Genomic DNA, 26,517 nt, shown 5'->3' on the forward strand with positions numbered 1-26,517 from the left:
TAAGATTTACCAGGTCATGTAACTAATGTATAATCTACCATGCAATTTAAATGACCAGTATAAACTTCCAAGTGCATGTAAATAACATAATTCTCAATCGTATGGACACAAACTGATGACAATCTTCCATTTCAGATCACCTTTTGGTAAATACTATCGAGAAACATATGACTCTGTTAAATAATGAATATATGTAGTTATGGGAGTCAACAATGTATAGAATACCAACAAAAATACAACACCAGCAGTTTGTAAAATAAAGATTAATATAGCAATGTCTAGTAATTTAAAAAGTAGAATTCCAGTTAAGCAATTCAAGTAGAAATCTTTCAATATCCAGTTCTTTTTATGTACTTTTTGTGTATAAGTTAAGTTTAATTTTCGAACATGCTTTTAAAACAATAAAATTTGATAGTATACATGTACCCTTACGACTAATATACATGTACTTTACTTACTTGACTGGAAAAAGTTAGGTTTTCATAAACTGGGATTTTTTTTTTTTTTTTTTTTTTTTTGCGAAAATCTACATTTTTTGTTTTTCTTTTTGCGCTTTTAACCTGATCTTCATTTTAAGAAATATATTGAGTTTAATAGAGGTGGTACAATGGTACAGAAATCATGTTAGGTGGCACTGCTTTGATGTTGTGTGTTGATTTTTATTTTAAAGTCCAAAATAACATGTATTTGGCATAGCCCATCATAAAAGGAAGTATAAAATCAAAATAGGATATGGTCCACCGTTTACCTCCTTCCGTTGACAATCTGGGCCAAGTTTCATGAACATTCCTTAAGTTTAAAGAATCTCTTAACTTAGAATTCTTCATAGGAAAGCATTACAGAATTTAAGGAAGGCTCCTTAACATAAGATTGTTTCCAAAATTTCTGCAACACTTTTCTATTGGGAAAGTTTTAGTTAATGAATTCATTAAAGTTAAGGAATGTTGGTTAAACTGGGCCTTGTTAACATCTATTGAATGATATAAGTTTTTACCATTGTGATTTGGGATACCACATCATGTTGGACACATGTGAGGCCATTCTTAATACCCCTGGCTGAGTATCTCCTTTTAGAAGCACACATTTTCAAAATGACATTCTTTTGAGATTTTCCTAGTAACAGTCTGTGCGGATAAGTCTCGCTTACCCTATTTGAAGGTTACACGTACATTGGTTTCAGTGTAGAACATAAATTTTCCCAAGGTAAGCGGTGAATGAATACGGACCAAAAACGGTCGAACGAAACATAAACGAACGGGAACAATAATTGGCAGTAACTACTGAAAAAAGACGAAGAGATTATTAGAATAGATGTAATAAAGATACAAATGAAACAGTGATTACTGAGATAGGAGACGTTTTCGCATTTATACTTGAATGTTGAAAGTTGCGAATTAAAAAAAATCTGATAAATTATTCCATAATGATGGTCTGCTACCTACATTTTGATAGCTTGAAACTGATGTTTATCTGCGTATATGAAAGATGTACTTAAGATTATGGGGTCACATAGGTCTGAAGACAAATAGCATGTGTCACATATAAGCTACAAATTAATATTTCTGATAGACAAACTCTCTTTCGAATGTTTAAAAAAGGTCCTTAATTAACTGAAATATATTCGACCATATTCCCTCAAGAAGCTTCAGTGAGATAGCGTTATAAAAAGGGCAATAGTTTCTCTATTACTGGCAGATACAGTGTACAATGTACCGCAGCCTCAGACATTCACACCACAACACATTGTACACAGACCGTCCTTTAACGACCCTGACTGTTAATAAGACGTTACACACTAGAAAACAAGCTAAAAGAACATAGTGAAGTTTCATCTAAAGTTCAACACAATTTTATCGATAGTTGTAGTGAAATGGCAAGCTCTGGATGCTTTCATCATAAATATGCACAAATCTATTTTTATTTATTTATTTATTTATTATTATGGTTTTTTAAAATACTTTTTCGCGTTTTGTTTTCCAAAGGTTTGCGCTGTACACGTACACCTTTTTATTTGCAAAACACATCATAGTAAGTGACGGCTGTGAAATCATTAGTATTTGCTAAATCTCCACATCGTATATGGCACTATACTCTTCACTAAATGAAAGAATTTTCAACTTGTGAATGTACATGTATGCATGTTTTTATCATTTATATGTTAAACAATTTCGGAAAATTTCATAGAGTGTATGGAAATTAATATTACATTTCCCATCAATAACAGTTATATTTAAAGATGCTCCACCGCCAACTTACCATAAACGATGTTCATCATTTGAACAATAATTTGTGTTTTATCATGTATGAATATACACAAAAAGTAAAATAAAATAATTAATTTTGCTTTTAGTGCATGCACAATCAGTAGTTTAATCCATAGAGGACATGGTGTTGACTTTTGTTGATTTACGGACCTTCGAGATACGGATTATGTTTCTTTATTACGTCGTTTTCTCGCGTTCTGTTCATAATAAATGTTCTTTTTGCGCAATTAAGCATATATGCATACACATTTCTTGGTAATAAAACTACATTTTGCATTTCATTTCTTATCATGTCCTAAATGGCAACAACAACATCTGAAATAATACATTTTGATAGTTGTTTAATGAGGCTATAATTCAATAGCAGTATCACCTAGTTCTATCTCAAATCAGAACGAACAAAACTGGACAAACATATTTGCGTTTATAAAACATTTAGTTGCTAATGCTACCCCATTGTAAGGACAATGTCATATAAAATCACAGTACACTAGTAATATCATTATATATGTGTTGTTATTGATGACAGTGTCTATGCCAATCGGTAAGTGTCAAAAATCCGTGCAGCTACATATAGTTACATTTAATTTTCTATAATCACATATTTCATAAAATACCTGAAAGGAGATATATATATTTCTTTTTATTCATCTACGTTTTTTATTTAACACGTTTTAATAAACAAATGGAATCGTATGTTACTACTAATCTTAATAACATGTTCATGCATATATATATAAGTTTATTGATAATATTTTAAATACACGGAAATTACTACAATATTGTCTGAATGCCATTCGGAAAACCATGAATTCACAATGCGCACAAAATGTATTCGCTCATTTTGTTACATTAGCGAATGTTAAAACAAAATCTGAATGATACCTTGTATGCTTTGGGGATAATTATATAAAGAATATTCAAGATGGCCTCAACGAGCATTGTCGATATATAGATCAGTCAAATGATTAGAGGTTAATTCATCATGATTACATTCGTTTTCCTGTTGTAAATTTCAAAAATGAAAAAAAACCCACTAACAACATGTACCTTTTACAGTCTTTTAATTTTCATTATGATTTTGTAGAAAAATAAGAATTGTTTCTGAATTTTGCAACTAAATATCATTCAATGCGATCATTTACTCACACCTCTTTACCACATCTTAATGTTTACAAACACATAGTTGACAACATATAGGAATCTTTGTACCTTAAAATCACTAACCGAGCCAACCCTGTGGAAATAAGCTTTGTCCAACATGTTCCTTGGGAAAGTTTATATATATGATTATGAAAGTATTAAAGATGAAATGAATAGAGGTTACACAACGAGTGGTTGTTGGACATTGAATTTATTTCAAACTAGTGAGTGATTTTCTTTTAAATTACTAAAGACAAGATCTTTATCGAGTGCCTTGTAAGTTTTATAAAAGTAAAGTAAATTCTTTGAAAAATAACACTCGTATAAAATGAATTTCGTATCCAACAGTCACTTGTTGTATAACCTGTATTTGTATTGTTTTTAAGTCACCTGAGACGAAGTCTCAAGTGACCTATTCTAAACGCCCTTTGTCTGTCGTCTTGCGTCGTGCGTCGTCCGTCGTGTGTTCGTGAACAATTAACATTTTCGACTTCTTCTCCAAAACCGCTGAAGCAATTTCAATGAATTTTTGCACAAACCTTCTTAGGCATAAGGCCAATCAAAATTGTGAATTTTATGACCCCACCACCCAGGAGGGCTGTGTGAGGGGCCAACAGGGGTAAAAATGACTAAAAATCTTCTTCACTCACAGATGTGATAGAATCAAATACTCTTCATAGATAGAAATGTCTTAAGGCCTTATACGAAAACTGTGAATTATATGACCCTGGGGTCTAAGGTTTCCCCCTAGGGAGGGGGTTAAGTGTACCATAGTTTATATATTGAAAACACATTTTGGAGCATTTTTTTATCATTTATCATAGAAAGATAGTCAAATGTTGTCAGAATTATCAGTATGAGATGGTCATTGAATGTTATTAACAAATTTTCCATGACTGACCCACAAGGGCGTTAGAATTGTACCTGCTGCCCCTATTGCATGATCGTAAAAGGCGACTAAATTTAGGATCTTATCTTTTCTATTCTTCCTAACTGACTTTATCCTTCCTAATGCCTCTCTTGGCACCGCCTCACTTTTGGCCTTTAGTTGAGCGTTCGCCCCTGTGAGGAAGGCTCTGGGTTCTGTCCCCTGGCCGAGACACACCAAAGTCTATAAAAGTAGTAGTTTCTGCTCCTGCTTAGCGCTCAGCAAAAAGGGAGTGGGACGACTGGTTCGCCCGTTGTCAGTATAATGTGACCGGGGTGGGGTGTGTTGCTTGGTGTCTTCGGTGGCATGCTCCAGTGATATACACTATAAAAAGGGCAAAAGTTCCATTATACAAGAAGACACAACATGAATATACTGCAGTCTCCCGAAACACGCACCTCGCACAACATACAAACAACACACTCATACATGGGAGGCCGTCCTTACATGACAATGGCTGTTAATAGGACGTTAATTAATCAAACAAACAAACAAACAAACTTAGGGGCGGGGCCAAAAGGGGTCAAATTTAAAAAAACTTCTTCTGAAATTCTCATACTGGTAGAATCATATACTCTTCATAGATGGAAAGGTCTTACGGTCCTTTACAAAAAATATGACCCTGGGGTCTCAGGTTTCCGCCTGAGGAGGGGGGTCAAGTCTACAATAGTTTATATAGGAAAAAAAAACATTTATGAACATTATTTGCTTATTTTTCAGAGGAAATTAGTCAAACTGGGTTAAAATTGTTAGCCTGAGATAGCATTTTATTGTCATATCCATATTGGTCCTGGCCAAACCCAGGGGCCTTAGGGGCGGGGTCAAAATGGGTCAAATAGGCTAAATCTTCAAAAGTCTTCTTCTGAATTCACAGATTTGATGAAACCAGATACTCTAAATAGATTGGAAGGTCGTAATGCCCTTTACAAAAATGGTAAATTTCATAGCCCTGGGATCTCAGATTTTTACCTAGGGAGGGGGTCAAATTTACTATAGTTTATAAAGGAAAAACAAATTTATGAATATTATTTGCTTTGTTTTCATAAGTCAAACTGGGTTAGAAGTATTAGCCTGAGAAAGCATTTAACATCATATCCATATTGGTCCTAGCCGACCCAAGGGGCCAGAGGGGCGGGGCCAATAGGGGTCAAATTGGCTAATTTTTCAAAAATCTTTCTTCTGAATTCACAGATTCGATGGAACTAAATACTCTTCATTGATTGAAAGGTCTTAAGGCCCTTTAAAAAATGTATGAATTTCATGACCCTGGTTGTGCTCTATTGCTTATAAAAGAAAAACTACCGAAAAATATGCCAAAAAATGACCAGTTTTTGAAATTTGCATAATTTATGCAAAGTTACAATGGTTATATAGCAAAAACATACTTTCTGTCAATAAAAATATCATTAAGTTTTTAACAGGGGCGTATTCAATATTTCAAACGCAGCAACTTAATTTCTAAATACATAATTTGATTTGGTAGATTAGGGGACAAAAAAAGTCATTACCATATCTAGTTCTTTACAATAGTTTATATAGGAAAAACACATTTATGAACATTATTTCACTGACACTGACTGACTTCTAGTTTGGTTTTGTTGTTTAACATTGGCAAGGCAAATTGGAACTTTAAGCATAAGGTTTGGTAACAAAATACACTAACTAGCAAAAAGAAAAAAAAAGAAAAAAAATTCTAATACGAAGGTTCAACTTTAAAGTTTGTTTTAATTCGTAAATTCTGTTTACAGATTTGAACCAACATTGCAATGCTCTTTCTGTATCAGCACTCAGGTGACTTTCAAGGCCTCTTGTTATGAATCTACAATGCTTTCGGAAAATGATAGATTCGGTATGATTATTTTCCGGAAATTTTAAAATAAAGACCTAATTAGGTTAAATTTGTATCTTCAACAATTTCTATATATACAGAACTTGGTTATATGTCTGTATTGACATAATTGGTTTCATCCATCAATTATGGTAAAAGTGATAATTGTTTCGAATTTCTAAACAGTTATTAAATTTCATGAATGCTTGACTACACTTAATAAATCGAGCAATCGTTATCAAGAAACTTTTCAAAAACAATACACGTTATAAAACTGATAAAACTTTATTTTTTATGTTCAGTATTATGGACTTAGTCATTTTTGGTTGTCTTTAGCAAATCTTCTCATCATGGCCAATAAGTTGTGTAACTTTAGAGATAACAGAAATAATTACCGGTCGTTACATGGTGTAACCAGTAAACTTATGAAACTTAAATTCACTGTCTCAGTTCTCTGTTGATGAATCGTACTTTTGATATGTTTTACATTAAAAAGTATTAACTATATTTTCGCCAAACTGCTGGTGCTCTGTGAGCATCTTGATAGTTCAATACATCGTTGCATCTATTTACGCAATTGATTACCTTATTTACATGTATAATGTTTACCCATTTGCCCCGCAGATAAGTTAGCAATGTAGCTTGTTGTTCCCGTATGATTTTAAAAGGCGACTAAATTTGGGATCTTGACTTAATTGTTACTAAAATCTCCCTTGACACCGCCTCACTTTTAGACTTGCATTGACCACTTGCTGCTGTCATGGCGCGGCATCCGTCGTCCTTCCGTCGTCCATTATTTTTCAATAGCATAATGGGTTGTGACCAAATTTGGTGTGCAGCTTCCTTTGGTGAAGAGGAACCAATTTTGTTTAAAAAGTGGATCTGGTCTTCCAGGAGCCTTAGGGGAAATAAAGCAAAATCAAGGGATTTAATTTTCTCCCATACTTCACAAGGATATCCCGTGGTTGCTAGGGAAAAGATAAATAAAATCTTACATTGGTCTGTCAAGTGGACAGGGATATTTCAACCCAAGTGAAAGATTTTGGCTTGTCAACCCGAGGCTTGCTTAAGCCCGGTCCTACTTGCGCTTAGGAAGATTTGCGAATGCATTGCGCACAAAATTGACTGAAATTCGCTGAACATACGCAATATTCGTAAATCGTACTTGTATCCGTCGCCCAACATCCGCACACGTCCGCAATTATCCGCAATAGCGTGTTTTTCCGTTCCCAGGATTTTTGAACTGCACAAAATTTTGATTGTGGAAATCATTCGCATTAGATACGCTATTCGTACGCAATATACTGAATACATTCTTATTATATGCGCTGTATATCCGCTGTTATTCGTTGATATTCGCAGCTGACATGATTTTGCGGCATTATGGCGAACTGGGACAGTGTGTTAAACGAATATATAGTGTACCTATGACGTTGACATCACGAATCAAAATAATTTATAGCGAATGCATGTTGTTTTCAGCGTTTGTATTGCGTCTGTTTTGCATATTACAAACGTGTTGCGTGAACCAAAACTACTGTATAAATATGGCAAAAATCGAAATATTCGTCTATTATTTCCAGTTCGTCGAAAAGTGCTTTGATTTGAATTTAAACTAGACTGGACCTTCTTTGTATCTGGAGGAGGTAGGATGAAAGTTGCAGCTTGCTTATCTGTGTTGCAGCTTGCTTATCTGTGTTGCAGTCGTGTTGTTGTGAAAAGCGATACCGAAAGGCCCATCGGTCTTTTTTATCACCGTAATTCAGATGCCCTACATGCGCAATACAACCGTTCTTTCCGCTACATCTGCGCAATGCATTATTAATTAGATTCGTATTATTTCCGTAACAATCGCAATACTTCCGATCTGTATCCTCAATATATGCGTATCCGCATTGTTGGATAATATTAATCTTACCGATTGTACTACTCAAGGGAGATCATCCGTTATCGTAATCGCTTTTATTCGTGAAATATCCCCCTTTTATCGTCATAAATTCGCAGAATGTTATTATTATATCCGTAATTTTTACTTTAAAATTTGTTATTTTTAGCCAATTTTGTTGCGAATGGCAACGAACGGCAAAAATTTCTAAACTAAATTCATCCGTAATTAATCCGCTGTTCAGTGGGACCTGGCATTACGTAGATGATAGATGTATATACGTTCTTTATATTTTGTGATAAAAATAGTCGAAACTTCTACATAACTTAAAATGTGTGTTTATATCCAATTTTGTTTATGGTAGCCATTATTTAAGTTTGTTTTTTACACGTGTTTGATGTAATTTACATGTACTTGTTTCTCAATTCAAAGTAGTCGTCTGCTACAGCACTGTCCTGTCTCCGTGAAGGCTGACTTGCCTCTCGGAGGTAAAGCATGTGCATGCTAAGACCGAAATCTTGTTGGTTTTTGTTTTGTTTCATTTACACAGGGGTGTCGATAACTTGAATACACTTGTTCATTAGTTTTGTGAATATCAATAAAGAACCATAGCAAATGAGTTCTTTGTCCAAGATGATAGTAAGAGATAGTGCGACGTCCACCTGGGACCGAGAATGCACTGATAACGTGTTGTCTAGGATACCGAGCAACACACCCCACCCGGTCACATTATAATGACAGCGACTACCCAGTCGTCCCACTAAAGTTACGCTGAGCGATAAGCATGAGCAGAAACTACCTCTGAATTGTGGTGTGTTTCGGCCAGGGGACAGAACCTTGAGTCTACCTCACAATGGCGAGCGCTCAACTGAGGACCAAACGTGAGGTGTGACAATTACAACTACCGTTGAATTTTGTCTATGGAACAATTAACAAACCCCACGCGCATTTTGTAGTGCTATGACAGAGGATGAGTAAGAAACATTTAAAAAATTCAAAAGGTCCAAGGGTCCTGTGTTAGAGATGATTTAATGTTGCCCTCCCGAAGTTTACACCGGGGTTCATCTTTTAATTCAAAACTATATCAAATTAATGTTCAATTTCGTAAAACGATACCATAATCTCAAAAATATATATTTCTGCATTTGACTGAACAGAAATTAAGTAATTTAAACATTTAAAATGAGTCTTAGTCCCAAAAAATGACCAAATTTGTAAGTTTCTTTTGTTGGCAATGTCATTTTTTACCGAGTTGATACATCCATGTTCGGTTCATGAACACCAAATATATTTTGAAGCTATTTGGAACAATATGTCAACAACGTATGATAGAAAAAAAGTTCGAAACCGTTAAATTTATAAAAAAAAAGTTGCTTAATATCAATAAATTGGAAGTTCTATTGTAGAAACAGCACGGAGATGCAACAAATTAATTTGCTCGCAATTAAAAAATTATTAGGAAAAAATATTTTCAAACCTTTTCATTATTTGGTTTGGTTTGGTTTGTTTAGTTTTACGTCCTATTAACAGCCAGGGTCATGTAAGGACGTGCCAGGTTTGTTGGTGGAGGAAAGCCGGAGTACCCGGAGAAAAACCACCGGCCAGCGGTCAGTACCTGGCAACTGCCCCACATAGGATTCGAACCCGCATCCCAGAGGTGGAGGGCTTGTGGTAATATGTCGGTAATAGCGAACTTTTATCTAAAGTTCAAAACAATTTGTATTGGTAGATGCAGTGAAATAACAGATTTCGGATGTCTATCTTGAAATACAAGGAAATTTTATGGGTCTTTTTCCCCCTTTTTCTAATTTTATTCATACGAGTCGCCGACTTCTGGTGCTTGTACACCTTCACATTTTTGTATTTGCAAAATACATAATAAGACGTGACTTAAGTAAAAACATTCGGAAACCGGGAAGTTTTTCATTTCAAGGTCAATTTTTCAGTCATTGGTTGATTAATTTCTACAAAACATCTATGTCGTATATACATGAATACAAAATATTTAAAGATGCTCCACCGCTGACAAATGGTATTTTTTCACTATCAAAAACAGGAGCAGACGATTTAGTATTTTTCTTCAGTTACAAAAGTTACTTACTTTACACCATTACCACCATTGAAAAGTTTGAGCTTCTGATTTTACTTCAAGTTAAAAATATAAAAATAATTAATTGCATCCCGAAAAAAAATCCGTGTCACTGTATCCTATATGGAAGGACGTACTGATTGCGCATGTACCAAAGGCAAAATAAATAATTTTATATTATTTTTTTGTGTTAATTAGACATACATATTCATGATCAAACACCAATTATTGTTCAACTGATTAATATCATTTATGCTTTGTCGGCGGTGGAGCATCTTTAACTTATTAATACGTGCATCTTTTTGTTATCCATTAGTAAATCAATTAATGAATATTTAAGACCAAATCCGCTAGCCAATAGTATTTATGACCTAAACAACGTTAGGAAGAGTATCGTACTAAATACATGTACCCTTGGCTAGCGAAGTATAGCGAAGTATGTATAGGTCCTCCTTTGGTCTTAAATGAATATATTGTATTTTGGGAACACTACAACAACAAGATGACCAACAAGTGACCAGCTTTGTTATTGTGTTTCAAATTTAACAGTTATTTCTCAAATAGTACCTCTTAAAGTACATAGTACATATAGACTTTTCTTGGGTGTGGATGTTGCATTTTGGAATTATTACAACATGATGACATACAGACAGTGATGTTTTTAGTTTATAGTTTATTACATCTATTTTTTCAGATAGTACAGATTTGATTTATCTGTTCTTCTTGGTTTCTAGTTGGGCTCCAGCCATACTAATTAAATAGGTGCATATAAATACGACTCCAATATAATAAAAGAATATCCATAAAGATTGCGTTCTATTTGGTTTGAATGAGGATCTTAGTATACCGTTTATTTTCACATGAACCTTATTTCGTATGAACATATATATATCTAATTGTATTTTTTGCGATTTACAGAACTACAGATATTTGAAATGTGTTAATTCGCCGAATTTGATAACCATGAAATACAGAAATGGAAAATAGCTTCGCAAGCAAAACTGGGTTGTGTTACAGACCAAAAAGCTGGGTGATTTCGAACTTTTTGGGAACGTTTATGAAACTTGAGACAGATGTTATACATTAGATATTTTGGGTTTGGAGCACTTTTCTGATGATAATGAAGAAATGAGAGCAATCTATTCACAGTGCCACGTGATCCGGTGTAAGTATGGCCATCTTTTCCATCTGATGGTAACGATTAGCCAACAAATCAATTACCTCCAGGGGCCTAGATTTGACCCCTTTTATACACACATACCTATTGCTGGTCTTTTTCTGCTTGAATCATTTGATCGTAAGTGTTCCGCTTAAATCTAACATAAATCTTCCTACTTGATGTCAGAGATATCTTAATACCCCTTGTGTTAGATGATGATTCTGTACGAACGATTTACATCTTTATAGATAAAACATTGTGATAACAAGAAATGTATACCAAAGCGCGCGCCATCTGCCGCGATTGTGGACAGACTCCATGCAGTAGCGTCCGTATTATGGTGAAGTAGATAGCTAGAGAACGACTCCCCGACAGTGGAGCGTCCCCATAGCGTCTAATGACTATGACAACTTCATCTACGATCTATCGACTGAACAAGATGCGTATTAATTTTCCTCTCTCGGTTGCAGTATAAGGCCATGCGGATGAAGATGGTGTACCTATGTTTGTGATGCGGTGCACGAGCGTTTAGGCAGACGAATTTCGAAATCCTGTGTTTTGTTATAGAGACTTGGTGTTCGTACCAGCACCAGTGTGTACGTGTGTGTGTGTTGTATAGGCAGCGAGTGTCGTGTGCCAGCACGGTGTTACAGCGGCAGGCAGTCGATACAACTACCAGCGGCTCCACTGCCGCGATCTTTGTCATTGCATAGGGAGTTTATTTGAATGAGACGAAGCGAAATGTGCTGGCGATGGAGGGAAAGCAGTATTCAGCTTAATCCGTAGATCCCTGCCTACATACACCCGTGTCCAAGATTCACCCCCGGAGACAGGGAGTGTTCCGAAAAGGTGTTCCGACATCCGGGTTTGGACATCGTGTTTTGGTCCAGGCTGCTGACAAATCGTTGTGTGTATATCACATAGGATACGTATTATACATATTTAATTTGTGAGGAAGAAATTAAGAGATCGACAGACTGGTGTAAATATGATCACCTATTCGATGGGGTAGTGCTTCAAAACCGGAGTATTTTGGCGGGGATGTTACAAAATGCCGGTCAGGCGAGGACACGTTGCGCCACCTAATATTTTTATTGATACTATCATCAGGAAATTCGACGAACAAAGTAAGTACGATGTTTTAATTATTAGTCACCTTTCATTTTATTCATATTCTGTCCAGCACCAGTTTGTAATAGCTATGAATTGTTTACAAAGATGAACGTGTTCTCTCATGTGTGGGAGAGCCCGTCTGCCGAGCACATGGCAGAATCATTGTTTGTTTATGTTTTTGTTTCAGCTGCCCTGTTAGGGATCAAATCAAATGTTTATAAGTAATAAATACGACATAATGATATTCAAGAGTTTGATAGAGATATATATTACAAACCAGAAAGGGAAAAAAAGATAAAATTCCACGCGTCTTTTACCAGTTTACTTTATTACCTAAAAAACCTACTTACAGGTAAATTTCCTTGTAATATTTAAAGTTAATTATTTATACGAAAATAAAATCTAACGTATGCACAAAAACTGGCCCTGACTGTTGATGCATACTAAAGTCAGTGTAAATAATACCGATCCATCTATTCAATACATTGGCTTATTACCAACTTGTAAGAAGCAACTTATCAATATTTCACAGGCAATGAATTTATTACCTGACACTGAGTATGTAGGTGTATAGTTGGGGGCAATGTTGATGGTACCATTTAAAACTAACATTGGTTTACTCTCGCCATAAATTCCAACACTCAAAAAATCAATAATTAGAGACCCATGCAACAGAATTTTATGTAGGTAATTAAAACCTTCATTAATATTTATTGATAATACCAAATTTAACTGATTATTGATTTACAAATCGGAGGAATTTACCATTTTTATGAATTAAGTCATTGAAGGTATTACTATTTATGTGTATGGAGCAGTTTTCTATCATAAATTATACAATATAGTTGAATGATCATATACTACAAAAATGGTTAAAATGTTAAACATTTTCACACAGTTTTAATAAGTTTTTAGCCCACAGATGGTGGTATATTTTTTAAAACAACTGATCTTCTTAATACATTATCATAATATTGCATCTAAAAATACATGATTTCAAACAGTGTTTAGATCAATATTGTGTATTTCAATGACAGCTATATGTAACTTCTACATACATTGTATTTGTTTTATCTGTCAGATAACAATGTATATCTTTTAAATAAACCAAGAAAAAAGTAGGGTCTTTTAAATAATATACATAGTATAGTATTACTATTACATACTTTAAATATGAATATCTTCAGCAAAAATTAACTATTTATAATTTTCAGCATAAAACTATTTAAACATGAACTATTCTTTTGAAGGGTAAAACAAATTTTGAAAAGTACACATCAAATGTTGTAAACTATTAATGTTTTAAAAATAAATTACAATGATTATAACCTTACCAAAAAGTATAAATAAAATATATATGGAAAAGTAACATATTACTAACTTTGTACTAAAAAAATTGTAAAAAATACTGGATTACATTTTGAAATCAAAATGGAAACAAATGTATAAATATGAAAATCAAATGCTTTTTGTTGCAATTTTTTAACAGATATTTCAACCGAAACATATATGCATTCTGAAATCTTTAACTTCATGTAAGATTTGTTATTTTTACATAACTATGATTTTGTGATTTGTAGAAACCTTTATTCATGAATAGAGCCATGGTTATAAGAAAAACATCTATATCATAAAAAAATATTCTATATTATATTTAAGGATTTGAAATGTACATGATCGTAGTAATGACAATTCAACTGTACTAATTTTGTATAAGAAGGTTTAATTTCCAAATCGCTGTTGAGAGTTGGGGGTTGACTACAGTACACAGTGTGTTCAGGGAGAATTGTAACTTCCTTTTAGACATCAATAATCTGCATTATTTTAATGTGAGTATGAGATAGATTTGATATTGATATTGAATTAGCGTCATATTGCGGAATAAACATGGTATTGATACATGCTGTATAGTCTTTGTAGGGACCAAATCCACCTGGCAGTTCCCAAAAGTTTAATAAAGGCCCCATAATGAGCCATTCAACACGGCTTTGTGCTATTCAGGGTTAGCCGCAGCACAAGAACACAAAGTTTTACCGTCAGCCTGGCTGCAATACGAACCCCATTTACCTATAAAGTTGAGCCTTTATTGGTGAAAAGCAGATAGATCAATGTATTACCAATATTGAGATATATGCAGGGGCGTAACTTGATCGGGATTTTGTTATACAATTCATCGCCGCTAATATGACAAAGCTTTCAGTATGCAATATGAGATATGAATTACCTTAGTATATTGTGAAGCCTCACCTGTTAGCTAGGTACTTCGACTTATTCTGTTTCATATTTATTGGGCAGGTTTCAAGGTAGACAAAATATTAAACTACAAAACTTCTCCTTACACAAGGAAATGCACATGAATGCAAGTGTATTTTACACAAGTGTAAATTGAATTAACAAAATGAATTTGTTTTTTGTGTAAATATTTGAGAACTTCATCTGACGATTTTTTGTGAGCGATTATAGTTGGTAAATGACATAATGTATTTCCCCTAAAGCTACGTGCCCCTAAAGGTGACTTTGATAAAGTCTTGGTGCGTTTAGTAAAATGTACAAATTTGTAATGAATCTATTGTAGGATTAATTTGTAATGAATCTCTCGTATAATTCTCAGCTTCTTTAGTTTCATCTTTCAGATATATTAAGAAATTTGTGAAATATGAGTGAGACAAGGAGCTCTGGAATAGATATTGTGTTATAATTACATGTAAGATGAAATCATAATATTTTTTGAGACAAAAGGATATCACATAGAAGCCTGTTTATAAAGATAAGCCAACAGAGGTAGTGGTGTTCCCATTAATCGAGTTTGTTGAGTATCGTTGCTTTAGGGTGTTTGACCAATTAATCAGGTAGGAAATGTGTAATCCAGTTTTGTTGGAATTGTCCAACATCATGATAAATGAAAGTGTATAATTAGCTGATCAGTAAAATATGCAAGAAATATCATAGAAAACTTGTTGCAATCAATTGCTTGTTTGTGTTGTCGCTCATGTCATTTCAAATATCAAGCGTCTAAACGAATTAAAGAGCGCTGCATATGCACTACGTAGTAGTGTATTTTATTTGTGAAAATATAAGCGACCTGAGAACATGGCAACACATGTAGAAGAAAGTTTGTATGATTTTCCTGGAAAATTTACATGGACTTCAGTAGGATCAAAGAAAACTATAATAGATTTTAATCAATCATGGATTGGTTACAAAAAATTAATGATCCATCATTAAATTTCAACCGATTCCTAACATTAAACGGAGGAATGCTGATTTGTAAAGCCTTTATATACACATGCAGGTCAGGTCAATAAGGCACTGAAAGTGGTCGTCTTATTAAGCAGGTGATCTCCATATAGAAGTAGTTGCTAAGTCAGGTTTTCCGATATGAATAAATTTCAGAATAATAAGCTAACAAAATATCCCAAATGCCTTCTTAACTAAAACTGTTGCTGTCCGAGTTATTTCCACTAATAATAGTGTTCCAATAATTGATTAAATATTAATTACCTCATAGCTCCCGAAATTTCCAATGATAGTTAATTAATATTTGGTTTTGGGATTAATTCTTTGAATGGAGAGGTATGTTGTTAGCAGCTGATTACAGGTGTATTGATCCGAAATCATTTTGGTTACCTTTGGGTTTTATGAAACGGCCTTTCATAGATTTTAACTAGGCAGAAGAGACTTGTATTTGAACAAATGGAATCAATCTAAGTAATGATTCTGGAGCATTGTATTTGTACAGTTGAGAGACTAAAAATGATGTCCAGCTGTTGAAAACCTAATTAAATTAGCGCTGTATTGAGAATGTTCTAGAACTGCAGCTGTATAGTGGCAGGAGAATGAACCATTACAAAGTAAACTTGGCCAAACTTGTTGCCAGATTCACAGGCGTAGTTATTCCGATCCAAATGTATCTGACTTTTCACCTTTGCTTGATTATTTTGGCATTGTAACATGTAGTATTCATGGAGTTGTTCTTAAAGAACACAATTAAATTCCCTGCGCTGGCTAAATTTAGCATAGATGTAATTCGTGAAATTAGCATCTGCAGCCTTAACTTTACACAAATGATATTTACAATGTGTAGCACATTTTGTATCCTTAAATCTAAAGAGTCATGTATTTAAGATAATGTGCAAGATAACCTTATTATGTTTATCTGAAAACCAGTCAAATGTGTAATGTAGCATAATTCATAAGTGTAAAGTGTAAGGTAACAATATATATCTATAATGAGTATCATACCTATAGCATACCATCTTAAGCTAAGCATAATAGGTAGCCTATACAGAAATCAGGCAGAAAGGGTTATCAGTGGTGGGAAGTGTAGAGCAGTATCTCTTGTTTGACCTCAGATCAACTTTAATCTTACTAAAGTCAGGCTGGAGCATTATACTTATACACTTGGTACCTGTCAATTGTGTTAGAATGTGACTTAAACATAATAGAGTTTTCTTGATAAAACAAAAACTTCAAAGTAGATCAATTCTGCAATTAACAAATGATAGTGAAGTACAAAAAAAATCTTGCCACAAACTTGCAGAGAAGGACTGAAAATAGACTGTGTTATTTCATTGGCAGTGATTGCCCGAAGTCAACTATCCAATTACATCTCAAGTCCATGTGTACTGCTTTAGGAAGTAGTCAAGTTTCTGAAATTGTTACCAAGCTTTGTGAGCTGTCAGTTCCCAGATTGGTAACGATTAATCAGAAGACATATTACATTAATCTTGTATTTATTTTAATAGGATTGAATTTCACCTTTGTACGAGAAACATCAATAAATTTAAGCGAATTAGAAATTTTAGGATTGCAATTAATAATGGATAAGTTGAAGGATTACTAATTATTATGTTGGATTCATTTTCTCATGATTCATTTCCTCTTCAGTTTTGAAATCCAAGTGATATGTGGTACAGATTGATGTATGAGAAACACATTTCTTGATGTTTGAGCACCATGTATTGTAATATGTTCCTTATATGTACAGCAATCCTTCATTGAAAAATAATCACTGCAGCGCTATAAACAACAACAACAAAAACAAAAAGAAAAAAATATTACAGTATTTTGAAAATCATAATTTTGAACAGGTAGATTTTAACATAATATTCAATTACAGTTTCTTACATGTACCAACAAACAAATTCCATATGGTTGGAGCTTATTTGCATACAATTATATTGCTAAAGCTGATTAAGATTAAAAACAAATGCCAAATTCCTAGAGTAGAATTGGGAGCTTAAAGTTTTATCTTCTTTCAAAGACAATCAGTGTCCTTTCCAGATCAGAGAGAAGAAAACAATGAATGTGATAAATGTACTCATGGTTACCAGTTTCATCAACGAATGTGTCAAATGTACTGGTTACCAGTTTCCTGTGTTTATTTCAAGATGAAATGTTGCATGCTTGTTAGAATGTTTGTCTAGAAGACACTTGGAAGTGGTGTAAAACCCATACACTTAATCACTATGCCAAAAAGGTACGTAATTTCGTGCTGAATTGTGATTGGTTCTTTTGAAGTGCTTAAGACATGAAAATTTGATGATTCGTAAGGAAAGCCATTCATGTAATATATCGAACCCGACAAGGTCACAGCATGTAAATTAGTTCAGGAGAAAATGTCAAGGATGTCATTAAGTCAAGGTCATCTCAAGGTCACCTGGTAATCAGTGCAGGTCTCTTTGTGGTTATATATAGCAACGGCCATTCTGAACGAGATCACTTTAGCTCTGTGAGTTAGTCAATACATCTAGAAAGTTTGGTCCTGTAATTAAATCTGGATTTGGGGAACGGTTCTGATTCTGAGTCTATGAGACTTTTTTGTTTTTGTCTAAGACACCGCAAAACTCGACACGTATGCACGCCATCCCTCCAACTAGCAGGTAAAAACTAATTTCGTAGGATATCTCAAATATATTCCAGAACATTTTGCAATAATTATTCTGATTGCCTTAAGGAAAATATAAAGAAATAAACAAACAGAAAGAAAGTGACATAGCGTGAAAAAGATATTTTGATTGATTGAAAATAAAGAATGAAAGGAGAATGATATGTGAAAGCCCTCCTGCGAGAGGACAAGATTTGTAGAGAAAAAAATTGTCTTCTTTTTGTTTTCAGAGGAAATTTCTAGTTGTAAAGGTCCAATAGGTTGCAATTGACTATGTGAGATACTTGGGGTTATCAGAAGGGCATGGTACTTGATGGTTTGGGAGATACCCTTGTCATGATATCAGAATATAAAACAGATGTAGAAGTTATTAACGTTATCTTCAGACTATGGGTGAGAAATAGTTTACTGAATTAGAGACTAGAATAAACAACACAGGTATTACATATCTATAGAGGTAATGAAAGACCCATGAATCTGATTAACATCACATCATACCAATGACATAAACGTGGTATGTACGATCTGATTAACTGGTATGTGGTTTGAAGGATCTGATGATAATCAGACTGTGAGAACCCATAACAGCTGAAACTTACAAGCACTGTAACTGATTCTTATTGAGTCTGCATTGATATCCATTTCGTATATTGGGGTGGTGAAATATTACGACCCCTTAGAATATCTGCAAACTGAGAGACACAATAAATAGTTTATACTACATGTACACCATTCATGTGCTTTATTGTTCTAGACTTTGTCAGTGATGTTAGGGTCACCACACAGGTGTTTTGGTGTTCTAGACTTTGTCAATGATGTTACAGTCACCATAGAGGTGTTTTGTTGTTCTAGACTTTGTCAGTGATGTTACGGTCACCATACAGGTGTTTTGTTGTTCTAGACTTTGTCAGTGATGTTACAGTCACCATACAGGTGTTTTGTTGTTCTAGACTTTGTCAGTGATATTACTAGACTTTGTCAGTGATGTTACGGTCACCATACAGGTGTTTTGTTGTTCTAGACTTTGTCAGTGATGTTACAGTCACCATACAGGTGTTTTGTTGTTCTAGACTTTGTCAGTGATATTACGGTCACCGTATGGGTGTTTTGTTGTTCTAGACTTTGTCACTGATGTTACAGTCACCATAGAGGTGTTTGTTGTTCTAGACTTTGTCATTGATGTTATGGTCACTATAGAGGTGTTTTCTTGTTCTAGACTTTGTCACTGATGCTGGGGTCACCATATATATATATATATATATTGATAATCAATGGCTGCCAAAACTTGTTCTACCTCAAACTAAAACTAAATGATGCCAGCAGGTCCAATCAGTCATGGTTTACACTATTCCAGATATCTGTCAATACCTTCTAGAATGGGAAGAAATTCTACGAGAAAAACAGAAAAAATGTATATTCAGAATATCTGCTGATCCATATCATTTGAGATATAAATTATTCATAAAAACCTAGCCTTCAGGTATTACCTCCCTTTGTTGTGTGACAATGTTCACTCCATTTCCCCATTAAATTTTCAGGGCTACAGTTCAGATGTTTGATCGACAGTTCATTGAAGTCAATGTTTTTTCATTTTGATTAAAGACCATACGAACACTATTGTTACCTTTATATTAGAATCCCAAGAGGATTGTCTTGATCTAGAAAGTCAGACAGCATGAAATTTATTGGAGATGTGAAGAGTTGGCTCACAGTGGATTGTGATTAACATACAGAATGAAAACCTTAGTTCACAGTAGATATTGTGATTAATTAGAAGGAATCTAGCTCACACAGTGGATATGTAGTGGGATTGGACTGGGTTTATCATCAGTGAGCAGGTAGCTCAGTCGGTAGAGCACGACGGCTAGTGTTGGGAGGGTCCCATTTCGAATCCTGGTCTGGTCGCTACATTTTCGATTAGACATCGATTATAATCGATCATTTGTACAACACTATCCGAACTGTTTCATTGGTCTGGCCATTCCATCCTGTTGTGTCCATACCTTCCATCTGGGGCAGCCCTGAAATTTTTTTATGTAGATAAAGGCCTTTAATTACTAGTAGTATAGTTTTAACTTAATTGTTTCATTAGTTCTGTTTTTCTAACTTAATTGTTTCATTAGTTCTGTTTTTCTAACTTTTGTTGTGGGATTGAATCTTTACATGATTATGTGTCTTTTGTTTTATTAGATATGATCTGTATGTATGAGGCCTACTATAGTGTTGGGTGGTACTGTGGAATACCATTCGTTTCTCATTGGATATAGAAACAGGAATGTATAAATCAGTTTAATATGGATTTATTAATTATGTATATATATATTTGTCCACAGGTTATGTGAATTTCACATTTAGATAACATGTTGATCTATGTTTTGATTTATAAAGCTTTGGTCCTTTGGCCCCAGTGGAAATTTATCTTCAGTATGCAATGGTAAGAAAAACAGAGCATGAAAACTGATATTTATCAAATCCAAATTGATTATGTTCACATTTCAAGGTAACAGATGAAATTCCACAGAACGTTTTTGTATCAAGCAACATCTGTTGGTAATGTGGGGGCCAAGGGTATATAAGTCTGACATTGACAGGTAGTTTTATTTAAAGGTTTATGTATCGACCTGGGATATTTATATCATCGGATGAAACATTATACTAATGTATTATTATACCTAAATCAATGCGTTGTGTTTTTTCTGAATTTGCATATTACGGAGTTAAATCTGTTCTTACTAGTAGGTGAATTAGATATAATGAAAATATCACGTGTTTGCAAATGTTACATCATACTTTTTCTATGAAAGCAATATGTATGTTGTAAGGGTTGGAGTAGTAAAGATGTCTCAGCATATTACCACAAACCCTCCACCTCTGGGTTGGGAGGGAGTGAATATGTTTGTACAAAGATGGAACATTAATTCACTGGTTAATTCTGGATTTGTTTTTAAAGACCATCATAGGCTAGTCTTAAGTTTTCCATTTAAATTTGTTGACTATTAAGGCCAGAAAATCAAATATTTTCTTTGTCAACTTCATGAGTGTTCATTGCTTGTAAACTCAGTTAACTACTTTAGAAACTGACTGTAGCTGTATTACTCTCCTGTCAAAAAATGGGAAATTATTTAGTTATATAAATTGCTTTGTGTCCACATGGCTACTGGAGGCAGCTACCAGTTACTATATATTTGGAGCTTTAGTCTTTTGAAAAAAACAAAACAATTATAACTATACAAACAGGGATGATATGACCAAAGTAAAAGGCTGAAAATTTGACAGCAATTTAAACAATTAAATCAGGATGAACACCGTACAGTGATGAATGTATTTTGTGATTAATATGTTGTAATTATCAATGATTTACAGATATTGATAGTACAATGCCATTAGCATGATTATATTCTCTCATCAAAGTGATTTTATCATGTTTGTTGTAGCCTAAACTGGACATTTACTGATTAATAACTACAACAGAAATAGCATGCAGATGATCAGGCCTATATCCTCTAAATATGTGAGGTTGGAGACTTTCAGTACCACAAATCTCCAGGGTTTCCTCAGAACAAGCTGGGTGCTGGATATTTGTTATTGATTGGTAACAATATCTAACGTTATTAAGCAACCTGTATAGAATCTAGATTTGAACATATTGTGTGTTTTTGACATGATTTCTCTTATGCTATCTATTTAAGATCTGACCATTGGAACAAAATAGAGTTATATATAAATTCATGTTGCTGACACAAAAAAGAATTTTTTATCTGACAGTTTCGTTTTGAATGCCTTGATTGATAAGATTTTGAAAATCTCAGGAATATAAATTCTTAGGAGTATAGCTTAAGTAGATACTTTTATACACATTGTGTTGTGTTAGATCTGTTCATTTCAACTCCAGTGAATCCAGAAACTGGTGAAAAGTCAACAAAACTGCATTTTTACCAGTAGAATTTTTGCAGCTTCTCATATTTGGTTACAGATAGATGGAGGCATATCTACATCATATAATAAACTAGTTCAGACATTTGTCAAAAAACAACTGAAGAAGAAAATTACATGCATGAAAGCAACACGCATCACAAAAATCATGGGTTCATTAATTCTAATGGAATGAAAATAAAGCATAAATGTCAAAAAAAGTATGAATGTATGAGCAAATTGAATATGGAGCTGTGGTCCTGTAACCTGGCTACATGTGTCTGATTTCTGGCTGCTTATTGATTTTCTGTGTTCCTTTACACCAGTGGTGCCTCTCAAATCTGTACTCTATAGACAGGCACAGCCTTGTCATCTCAGGGTTCAATGTCTCCATTATAATGCTCCAACGGAATGTAACTATTTAGTACATACTATAATAGTTTCTTTTCTATTGTTTCTTGTTTTAATTATTTTCCTGAAGTGTTTACAGTTTTGTATGCGAATGGAAATTCATAAATCAAGCTGACTTCTGATTGAACAAATGTGTTTGATAATGACTGTAGAACTACATTTATCATCATAACTTTGAAAAGTATGGCTATATGGATATTTAATTCGTAAAAATCATTTAACATTTGTTTTGTGACATGATAAAAAATGATATATTTGAATTCAAAACAGAAAAAAATAGATAGATGTTCTGCTTTGGGTACACTAATTATTTGGGGGAAATCTCACCATGATCAATTGTACTTTTTTAATTTCCTTTAATGAAGATGGCTGTCATGGATACCAAGCCCCCAAATCTGCAGACATCTATTGAAGCTCAAAGCGAGGTTAAAAGTAAGCTTATTGAGCTATATATATACAATCACATCCTTTGAATCTGTGGGAGTCTTTAACTTTGGTCCATTCCAACACAATGACCTCTCTCACACAGTTATATTATCTTTAGTCCTTTATCGGGCACACCTACAGTTCTGTACTTACATGTGTACTTACATACATGTGTGCTTACTACCATTACTTACTACAGTTACTATAGCATGTGACTTACATGTCTACATACTGTTACTACATACATTTACATACATTGTGTACTTACATACATATGCATGTGTTTCATAATGTACTTCATACATTATTACTAATACATCATGGTATACATACATGTATACATATTATACATGTTCTTACATCATGTGTAATACATACATGTTATGTGTATACTCATGTTACATACAGTGTTTACTACATTACATATGTGTGTACTTACATACATGTGTACTTACATACATGTGTGCTTACATACATGTGTACTTACATACATGTGTGCTTACATACATGTGTACTTACATACATGTGTACTTACATACATGTGTACTTACATACATGTGTACTTACATACTACATACATGTGTACTTACATACATGTGTACTTACATACATGTGTACTTACATACATGTGTACTTACATACATGTGTGCTTACATACATGTGTACTTACATACATGTGTGCTTACATACTGTGTGCTACATAATGTGTACTTACATACATGTGTACTTACATACATGTGTCTTACATACATGTGTCTTACATACATGTGTACTTACATACATGTGTACTACTACATGTGTCTTACATACATGTGTCTTACATCATGTGTACTTACATACATTATAACTTACATACATGTGTACTTACATACATGTTACTTACAAACATGTGTACTTACATACATGTCTCTACATACAGTGTACCTATATACAATGTGTACTTACATACATGTGATTATGGAATATAAGTACATGTCATACACCCACCTTAAGCCTTAAATGCATAAACAATTGTTTTATTATAGATTGGATGCACAAGAAATAATTCCAGATGGATGAAGCTTTGATTGGTTAATTTTGTTATGGTAATGCTAGGAGGCAGCTGGTGAGGATGAAAAGAATGGCTAGCTCCAAAAATGCAACTCTCTGAGTTTTTCTTGAGATTTGGTTGTTGATTTTCGTTCACATTTGATTGGCCTAATGACTTATTCCAGACATTTGATTAATTGAGCTTTTCTTGAGATTTGATTGGTTGAGTTTTTCTTGAGATTTGATTGGTTGAGTTTTTCTTGAGATTTGATCGGTTGAGTTTTTCTTGAGATATGATTGGTTGAGTTTTTCCTAATGACTTGTGTGATGTCGTAATATAATCATGAAATTTTAGTTTGTCGAGAATTAGAATCCATTTTAAAATCTTATCTCAAAATATGTTTTTAACAATATAATCTCAATAAATGATAATCGGTCTGCTTTGTTTATAATATTTTTCTTTGCAAGAAAACATATATAATCACTGTAAATGCATGTAGAGTTTGCTCACCGACAATTGAAAGCAATATTATTTAGAATATTAGAGGTTTTTTTTGTGCTGCAATGTGATCTGTATATTGTGTATAAGCGGGATACAAAACTGGTGTTTTGTTTATCGACACAGAGGTGCCAGCTGGGTATTCTACTGCAGCAGCTGTACTAGGTTTTTCTCTAGCCATTTCAAAATGTGTTTAGTAAATGAAATAATTAAATAACCCATTTATTGTAATGGATGAATCTTTTTGTGTGTGGCAGACTGTACCATTTACATGATATAGGGATGAGAGGCTTCACCTGTTATAAATATTGATTACCAATATTACCTGCATATTTCCCAGGTGTTTCTCTCACCTGTGACTGTCTGGGATATAAACAGTCCATGAACCTCTAAAAGAGCATATTGCCAGAGTATGTCATGGCTATTGTGAACCTGATGTACATTTCTTGTTTGATTTTGAAGTATGTTTTGTTTTGTAACGAGCCTAATATGACCTCACAGACAGGCTTTCACAGACACACCTGGGCACTGGTTTGTTTTCACTTTAGGTTTAGCTGTCTAAATAGACATTGACTATATCATCTCGTTTATAATGATGATTTAAAGACTACAGATATTGAAATCATTGTTAATTGCAATTCTTTTCTTTAACTATCATAATTGGTCTGTTAGAAACAATAAATAAACCCATGAAGTTTCATATGACTTGAATTCTACACTGCATTAATGTTGATAGAAGCAAATTGATGCTGAGAATTCAACATCTTCATGTCATGGCTTCATGGCTGCCTACCACTATATTATTCTGAGAATTTCTCCCTGATGTCACCATGTTTTACAGACACTACCATGCTGTGGATATGATTCCATCCTCACTATTTGGATAAACACTATAATATAATTGACTAGGATTCCTTATTGAGAATCACATTGCCTTTCCGGAAATAATTTACAAATATTTCTGGTTTAAACATAGCTCATCTATTTCACTATCATTAATTCTTGTGGATGTTGCGTGCTGTCGGCATTTTTCGTGTGACAATTGATTTTGTTATGATTTATCACATAAAAATGACAGGAGTGTGCTGGTGGTTAGTGTGAACAGCTAGTGGCTTTGTTTGTCTATAGGTGTATGCTAGGGCTGTCACTTCTGTAATATGCTATATAGCTATCATATTGATATAGAGCTGAATTAAATGACATTCATCATGTTATGATTGCAGCATCTAATGTATCATGATCCACTCATTGTGTTGGACATCGTGGTAAGAAATCAAAATTTCTATCAAAATTATGACTGAGTAAACAATAATAATTGATTGTGATGGAAAACTTGTCATTTAATTACTACTGGAGAAAATAAATCATTTTTCACAAATTATTTGAATACATATTGAATTACTAATCAAATTAAATAAATAAGAGTTCTAAAGATGGAGTGTGTAGAGCATTTCAGGAACAGATTGAAGTTTGAGAAATGTAGGTCTATAAGATTTGTGATAAGTGTATTCCCTAGTCTCATACAGTCTGTCTAAAGTGGACCTGAAATCTAACATCTCACTCTCCTGTATACTATACCAAGCTGACAGCCAAATACACAATACGACATGATGATATGTTTTTGCCAAGTATTGTGATAAAATGGTGGATATTTCTCTATCGACAGACAGTTTTTCTACAGACATAACACAATTACCCATCTCATGCTATCCAGGTTGGTTCTGATACATGATTTAAGCTATGGAAACTTGACATCAGGAGAAATGCTGTATCATACTGGGCTTGCCAGCAGATATATCGAGGGTTGCCCTAACATGTTCGGAGAAAATTGGTTCTATAACTATGACATGCAATAATATCGCTTATACACATTCGGATGTCAAAACCTGTTATGCAGGCTTGGAATTTAAACATAAATTCACTGAATGATTTCATACTAAAGGC

At 33.9% G+C, this 26,517-nt stretch overlaps 1 protein-coding gene across 5 annotated transcripts in view; it reads left to right on the forward strand.

Annotated features, from left to right (window-relative positions):
• Nucleotides 1–11,644: 11,644 nt before the first annotated feature.
• LOC138314488 (voltage-gated inwardly rectifying potassium channel KCNH6-like) overlaps nucleotides 11,645–26,517 on the forward strand; it is a 164,346-nt gene continuing 149,473 nt past the window's right edge. For 3 of the 5 annotated variants that reach the window (XM_069254845.1, XM_069254846.1, XM_069254847.1), the window contains exon 1: nucleotides 11,645–12,423. In XM_069254845.1, coding sequence (XP_069110946.1) covers nucleotides 12,348–12,423 — 76 coding nt within the window. In that variant the 5' untranslated portion in view covers nucleotides 11,645–12,347. The remainder of the gene's footprint in view (nucleotides 12,424–26,517) is intronic. The other 2 variants (XM_069254850.1, XM_069254848.1) reach the window with 1 other exon arrangement.

This window comes from Argopecten irradians, chromosome 2, assembly GCF_041381155.1.
Source record: "Argopecten irradians isolate NY chromosome 2, Ai_NY, whole genome shotgun sequence".
In the NCBI taxonomy this organism is placed as follows: Eukaryota; Metazoa; Mollusca; class Bivalvia; order Pectinida; family Pectinidae; genus Argopecten; species Argopecten irradians.